The sequence below is a fragment of the Limulus polyphemus genome, unplaced genomic scaffold (genome assembly GCF_000517525.1).
Source record: "Limulus polyphemus unplaced genomic scaffold, Limulus_polyphemus-2.1.2 Scaffold5977, whole genome shotgun sequence".
In the NCBI taxonomy this organism is placed as follows: domain Eukaryota; kingdom Metazoa; phylum Arthropoda; class Merostomata; order Xiphosura; family Limulidae; genus Limulus; species Limulus polyphemus.
Genome location: NW_013671587.1, coordinates 1 through 8,661, shown reverse-complemented (window position 1 = coordinate 8,661; position 8,661 = coordinate 1). Strand labels below are relative to the sequence as shown.

The window sequence follows — 8,661 nt, the reverse complement described above, 5'->3', positions numbered from 1 at the left end:
TAGCTAGCCCCTATTGTTCTCAAAAACCCCCACCTTTCCCAAAAATCCACTTCTAAAGCCATGCATGTTACTAACCTCTATTGTTCTCTGAATCTCCCAACTTTCAGCGGGGGGGTGGTCAGTCTTTGTTGCTCAGAACACGTTTTTTTAACTAAACCAATTACTGACTATAACTTTCAGTACCGCATAAGTTGCCACAAAGATTAGAGCTTAGATGCCATTTTCTATTACCCAGATTCGTCTGTTTTTAACTCCAAGTATTACTGGGTCAGGGCCGAATATTTGGCCGGGTACCCGTGCATCCCTAATAAAAACATTTATAAGTACAGTACTTTAAATATGAATCGCACTACAAGTGGCTAACAACTGAAGCTTGCTGGTGGGAAAGAACACAAGCAAAGCCACAACAGCACCACTAAGATATAATGAGCATTTGTATTTGGAAATATTGAAACTGCTGGTTACAAGAGCTTTCCACACAGGTTTTTACTGTACACACACACACACACACACACACATATACCTCTTGTATATGGCTTCACAAAAAAACACAAGAATATACAACAGGTAATATACACATACTGTTTCACCCATCCACTTCACAGAGAATATAATTTGACCTTTGGCTTGAGTATTTTGAAAACAAAATGAATAGACATTTATTGCATGCAAAAACAAGTTATTCTGGTAAACAAAGAACTTACTCTGGCAAAATCATAAGCATACCGGTAGATACTTTTAAAAATGCTTGAATCAGCGAGAAGAGATCTGAGGTAGTCCAGTTTGCATTGAATATCCTGTATGGTGTCGCACCTGATAAGAGAACAACACCCGTATATATATAGTATAGCAAATATGAACCAATAAAAATATATGAAAAGATTTTCAGAATCAGTATTATTTTATAGGTGCAGTGTAGTAAAAATGGCCTCTTATCCAAAAGTTTCACATTTCAGGCTTAGTGAGACATTTTTGAATATTTACGTTTTATTAGCAGATGTCGTGTCTGTAAGACTTGTTCTAGTTATTAACTAATGAATAAATACACCCAGATTTATACCATTAAAACAGACGTTGTGGATCAAACGTATCACTGTACTAGTTATTAACTAATGAATAAACACACCCAGATTTATACCATTAAAACAGAAGTTGTGGATTAAACATATCCCTGTACTAGTTATTAACTAATGAATATACACACCCAGATTTATACCATTAAAACAGAAGCTGTGGATTAAACGTATCACTGTACTAGTTATTAACTAATGAATAAACACACCCAGATTTATACCATTAAAATAGAAGCTGTGGATTAAACGCATCACTGTACTAGTTATTAACTAATGAATAAACACACCCAGATTTATACCATTAAAACAGAAGCTGTGGATTAAACGCATCGCTGCACTAGTTATTAACTAATGAATAAACACACCCAGATTTACACCATTAAAACAGAAGCTGTGGATTAAACGCATCACTGTACTAGTTATTAACTAATGAATAAACAAACCCAGACTTATACCATTAAAAGAGAAGTTGTGATTCAATGTACCACTGTACTAGTTATTAACTAATGAATAAACACACCCAGATTTATACCATTAAAACAGAAGCTGTGGATTAAACGCATCGCTGTACTAGTTATTAACTAATGAATAAACACACCCAGATTTATACCATTAAAACAGAAGCTGTGGATTAAACGCATCACTGTACTAGTTATTAACTAATGAATAAACACACCCAGATTTATACCATTAAAACAGAAGCTGTGGATTAAACGCATCGCTGCACTAGTTATAAACTGATGATGACGGATATTGTTTCATTATTTAATTTGTCATGTGTTACAGTTTAGTCTTGTTTGTAGGTGGCTCTTGAAAACTGTACCTTATATGGCTAGTTGATACATGCAAGACACATGAATACTTTAGTAACACAGTACACATCAAAACAGTTTGTTCCTGCTCCAAAAAGTTAAGATAGTGAATGTTAATCTTGATAAAAAAAGAGAAATTATAATGCAGTATAAAACCTACTGGTTTCCAGAGGTTAAAATGTTTGATATTTGACATTGCAACCCCGAGCTTAAGGCATTTTATTTCTTATCCTTAGTACAAACTTGTTGGAATGTAGCTTTTTCATTAATTAAAATGTAACATAATAAAGCCATGTGGTAAATTAGTCTTAAACCCCCGATACACATTCTCAGTTTGGTTATATAATTAATTTTTTTTTCATTGTACTATTTCAGTCATCTGTAAAGCAAAGAGAAGGCTAAAACAGAGAATCTGTGACTTAAACACTGGGGCTAAGCACCATGATCGTAACTTTTCTTCAATCTCAACGTAATGCAAGAATGAACTCATATTTCACTAACCCCGTAACATGATAAACCATATAATAACAGTTTGAATAATTTTAATCATAAAACTTCTTTATAATCAATTCCTCAACTACCTGATTACCAGGAAAACTACACCATAGTGAAGCTAATATCATAACTGGCATGTGTGCAACTTCCAACAGTTTATTTAAATGTCACTTTATTCACACAAGTGAGTATGAGTTCCATAAATGTTTATTTAAATGTACCAATATAACAAAGCTACAACACACTTACTGTAAATCAGTTAACCCTAACTAAGCTACAACAAACATATTGTAAAACAGTTTTAGGGTTAACTGATTTACAGTAAGTATGTTGTAGCTTTGTTAGGGTTAACTGTTTTACAGTAAGTATGTTGTAGCTTTGTTAGGGTTAACTGATTTACAATATGTATGTTGTAGCTTTGTTAGGGGTAACTGTTTTACAGTAAGTATGTTGTAGCTTTGTTAGGGTTAGTAAGTATGTTGTAGCTTTGGTAAATCAGTTAACCCTTTAATCCATTCAGATAACCTAAAGAACCCCATTTGTCTGGCTCCCATTTTCCATGCCAACACTAGCATAACTACCTGAAATAAATAAATAGTAAATGATGATGAAAATTTTGAGATCAATTAAGTCATTAAATAGATTACTAAGCGGTGTTATGATCTATCCACACAATTTTAAGAATAAAACAAATTATTGTATGTAATATCTAAAGAAATGTATTAAAACCAAGAGAGATGATCCTCCGATTTCAAGCTTCTCAAAATTACAGTGTCATATATATTTATTCTGTCCAATTTCTTTCTCTTGAATTAAAATTTTACATTTCACATACCACATCAGGCAATACAATTAATACTAGAAACTGTTACTGTTTCATGAAGCTCACTAACTACAGAACTGAAAAAAAAACAACAACAAAAAACAGACAGCTGTACATTTCACAAATATCTAATTTATTATGACTATGGTTTTGCCAATGTACCTGGTGATACCTTCTCTGACAGAACCATGGTCATAGTAAATGTAATATTTATGAAGCACACAATTTCTTTGTTTTCCTCATTTCTGTAATGTTTACTAAGTTAGGGAATGTTTCTTCACACCAAGGCCTGTGTATGTGTTTTCTATATACACACAAAAATTAAAAAACAAAATATACATAAAGCTAGGAGTTTACTCAAGTGTTAAGCACAATAGGCTATCTGTGCTGTGCCCACCAAGGGTATCAAATCCAAATTTTTAGTCATAAACCCTCCAACTTACTACTGAGCCACAGTATTTAAATGGTGTTCTAGTGTGTAAAGTACATAATGATGCAATGCTAATTGTGGAGACACATAATTTTACTGTATGGCATTTTTCTATTTCATTTTAGCTGTTTGTGATTTTTAAAATTGCATCCAAGCCATGGTAAGCAGAGTGCAGAATTTTTTTAACCATCATATACCTCAAGGAGCCGGAGAATAAGATGGGTATTCCATATGAAAACATACCAGCCAAGTCGCAGAACATAGTGCACACAGACTTCTGCGCAAGTGGACTATTGAAATAATTGCTGGGATGTTGTCTTCATACACATGACAGATTACAGAAAGTATGCATAAAGGTGACACACATTTACAACAGAGCCTTTTTGATGGAAGTTACACAGTACATTATGCGTAGTTGTCGGATAGTGTAACTGGTTGTGACAATATGGGCTATAACAACGTAGTAAAGCTTGAACATTATTTTAATATAACATACTTAACTCTCTTCATGCAAAAGAGATGAGAAGAATCACTTAAATTATTAAACCTATATTGCTTATAATGCACAAGATGCGACTAAACTTACCTTAAGCAATACAATATCGCTTAGTTACTGTATATGTATACCTGACAAAAGTTGAAAAGCAACTAGATATTTTTAACTGCATTTTTTAGTTGCTGAATGTATGTACAGTTTGTTTTGGATTTGTGCAAAGCTATACGAGGGCACAAGATGCAACTAAACTTACCTTAAGCAATACAATATCGCTTAGTTACTGTATATGTATACCTGACAAAAGTTGAAAAGCAACTAGATATTTTTAACTGCATTTTTTAGTTGCTGAATGTATGTATAGTTTGTTTTGGTTTTGTGCAAAGCTACACGAGGGCACAAGATGCGACTAAACTTACCTTAAGCAATACAATATCGCTTAGTTACTGTATATGTATACCTGACAAAAGGTGAAAGGCAACTAGATGTTTTTAACTGCATTTTTTAGTTGCTGAATGTATGTATAGTTTGTTTTGGTTTTGTGCAAAGCTACACGAGGGCTATCTGCACTAGCCGTCCCTAATTTAGCAGTGTAAGACTAATGGGAAGGCAGCTAGTCATCACCACCAACCGCCAACTCTTGGGCTACTCTTTTACCACTGAATAATGCCCCCCCCCCCTCCCAGTGCCTAAACTTTATACAAACTGTTTTAACCAACTGGTATCATTTGACATTAGCACCTAAACTTTATACAAACTGTTTTAACCAATTGGTATCATTTGACATTAGCACCTAAACTTTGTACAAACTGTTTTAACTAACTGGTATCATTTGACATTAGCACCTAAACTTTGTACAAACTGTTTTAACCAACTGGTATCATTTGACGTTACTCTAGCACCTAAACTTTATACAAACTGTTTTAACCAACTGGTATCATTTGACATTTCACTAGTGCCTAAACCTTGTACAAACTGTTCTAACTAACTGGTATCATTTGACATTTCTCTAGTGAATGAACTATGTGTAAACTGTTTTAACTGCTATCAGTTGACATTTCACTAGTGCCTGAGCTTTAAACAAGTGGTTTTATCCAACCATTTTTATTTGACATTTCTTTGTGGCTTCCACAAAACTCACATTTTCTGGTTCTACTCCTATGTCTTCACAGAATTTTTCCATACCATCAGGACCTATTACTTCTGGATCATCTGCAGCTAAAAATAAAGTTTTCCAATAAAACATTTTCGTGTTTTAACAACAAAATAATGGACAGTTATTTTCTCATTTTGTTCCATTAGGAACCTCCGAAAATAAAAAACAAAAATACTTTGAGCATAAACTAATCTTTCATCCAGCCTGATATTATCTTAACAAAATAATAGTAAATTTCATATTTAAATATTTAACAACTGAAACAAATAACAAAAACGTTTTCAACAATATAATTATCTTTTAGATCAATTACTCCATGAAATATACCAACACAATCCTTAAGTTGTTTCTTGCAAGTCTTTGAAGCTCCATTTTCATCAGAATCTAATCCTAGTATTGGTATTTATCCTATACCAAAGTCTCTGAAGCTCCATTTTCATCAGAATCTAATCCTAGTATTGGTATTTATCCTATACCAAAGTCTCTGAAGCTCCATTTTCATCAGAATCTAATCCTAGTATCGGTATTTATCCTATACCAAAGTCTCTGAAGCTCCATTTTCATCAGAATCTAATCCTAGTATTGGTATCTATCCTATACCAAAGTCTCTGATGCTCCATTTTCATCAGAATCTAATTCTAGTATTGGTATTTATCCTATACCAAAGTCTCTGAAGCTCCATTTTCATCAGAATCTCATCCTAGTATTGGTATTTATCCTATACCATCATGATTTAATGGTTTGTTTTGAATTTTGAGCAAGCTACTCGAGGGCTATCGGTGCTAGCCATCCCTAATTCAGCAGTGATAGACTGGAGACAAGGCAGCTAGTCAACACCATCTTCTGCCAGCTCTTGGGCTACTCTTTAACCAATTAATAGTGGGATGGACAATCACATTATAAGGACCCCACAGCTGAAAGGGTGAGAATATTTGTTGATAGGGATTCAAACCTATGACCCACAGATTACAAGTTGAGTGCCCTAGCCACCAGGCCATGCCAGGTTTATGATTTAGTGGGTTTTTTTTCATATTTTATACACTAGAAGGCAGTTATATTTATTCTTACTCTTGTACCATAAATTAGTGATATTTATCCTATTCCACAATGCAGTGTTATTTCTTTAGGGTTTAATAAATGAATACCAGGATATACTGGAACTTTTCATAGGGAATGACATTTCTTATAGTTTCTATACAAAGACATATGGCTATTTCGTATATAAGTTACCTTTTGGAGTAGTGCTATTTTTTCTAAATAAACTACCCAAGAAAATAATTTTATTCCACACAAATCCTAAACTATGATCCAGTGTTCTGTTAGCAAGATGTATAAGCATGTGTCAGAAGTATAACACAACATAGTAATATTTTTAATAGAAACAGATACTTTGTTAAATATTCTTGACCAGAATGCAGTGGTAAACTTATGATTCTAAAGATGAAACTATTTCGAGTGTCTGAGCCTAGAAATTACTGAATTAGATATGTTTTATGACTCTAACTCAGAATATTGAAATTTTGTATACTTCCAACTGCAAAGGAAGTAGGAAGACACGTACCTTAATAAGCTATAAGCACAGTTGACAGTGAAGCAAGACGTGCACCTTTAGAAGCTATACACATGGTTGACAGTTATGCAAGACACGTACTTTTAGAAGCAATAAACAGTCGACAGTTAAGCAAGATGTGTACCTTTAAAAGCTATAAGCACAGTTGACAGTTAAGCAAGAGGTGCACATTTATAAGCTATAAGCACAGTTGACAGTGAAGCAAGACGTGCACATTTATAAGCTATAAGCACAGTTGACAGTGAAGCAAGACGTGCACCTTTAGAAGCTATACACACGGGTTGACAGTTAAGCAAGACACGTACCTTTAGAAGCAATAAACAGTTGACAGTTAACCAAGACGTGTACCTTTAAAAGCTATAAGCACAGTTGACAGTTAAGCAAGATGTGTACCTTTATAAGCTATAAGCACAGTTGACAGTTAAGCAAGACGTGCACCTTTATAAGCTATAAGCACAGTTGACAGTTAAGCAAGACGTGTACCTTTATAATCTATAAGCACAGTTGACAGTTAAGCAAGACGTGCACCTTTATAAGCTACAAACTCTTGGTTTAAAAATTAGCACAAGTATTATATATAAGTATAGAATGTCTTGAATATGTCTCTAGAACTCAAAAACCCCATACACTGTAAGAGGCCTAACTGTATTTCTTTGGTTTCCTGACCTAAGCTGTGCCGATAAACCTCAAACAGGTGAAATTGCAGTATAGAGTAGAGGATATAATGAACCATTAGGCTTCTATGTCACAGATTATATTTTTCTATTCTGCTTTTGGTGAAAACAAAATAAATATGTAATATAATATTTATCACTCACTACCATGTTATCAGGCCACATCTGTCTATCAAAAGTCGATTAACTACTCCTATTTCTTCGCTGGATCTATGCAAATTTTTTGATCATTTTAACCAAAAAAAAGCAACTTCCACAAAAAACTTATGTATGCTAGTGGAAAAGTAACTGATGTAAAAATAAAATAAAAATCATAAAGGTATTGATAGAAATAATTAAAACTATTTTGGCACAAACATTGACTTTCTACATTTCTTGATGAAAACTTACAAGAGTATTCATAAAAAAGTGCTGTACATTTCTTGTGGGAAAACCCTTGTTCTGGAATGTCACCACTTTTAATACGTCGTCCACTAAAAGAAAAAAATGTGACACCATTAATTTAACCTTTTAAACAAATCTTATAAATTATATCTCAAATATTAATATATTTTCCTTCAATTTTACAGAAACAATGAAGTAATTAATGTGCCACTTACCACTTATTAACTAACAGATAAAAAATATTGTGTAAACAGTCCGTCATTAGCTACGTGAGCATGAAAGGCAATTAATGAAGCTTGTCTAATACAGTAAGATATAATTCCAGTCGACAGTCAAGCAAGACATGTGGCTTTATAAGCTACAAGCACAGTCAACCTTTATAAGCCATAAGCATACTTGAAAGTTAAGCAAGACATGTACCATTATACAATATAACATAGTCAACAGTTAAGCAAGATGTATACCTTTATACAATATAACACAGTCAACAGTTAAGCAAGATGTATACCTTTATAAGTTACAAACACTAGGAGTACTTTAGACGTGTACCTTTATAAATAAAGTACTCCTAGTGTTTGTAGCTTATAAAGGTACAAGTCTAAAGTACTCCTAGTGTTTATAACTTATAAAGGTACACGTCTAATGTATTCCTAGTGTTTGTAACTTATAAAGGTACACGTCTAAAGTACTCCTAGTGTTTGGAACATGTGTACCTTTATAAGCTACAAACACTAGGAGTACTTTAGACGTG

General features: G+C 33.4%; 1 protein-coding gene across 1 annotated transcript; it reads right to left on the bottom strand.

Moving 5' to 3' along the window:
• Window positions 1-659: 659 nt before the first annotated feature.
• LOC106473212 (DCN1-like protein 5) lies at window positions 660-7,999 on the bottom strand (the record flags this gene model as incomplete). The annotated part of the gene is made up of 4 exons (XM_022401694.1): window positions 660-813; window positions 2,867-2,961; window positions 5,268-5,344; window positions 7,917-7,999. Coding segments are annotated over 4 exons (409 nt in total), but the record flags the coding sequence as incomplete, so codon positions are not given.
• Between the last annotated feature and the right edge of the window lie 662 nt (window positions 8,000-8,661).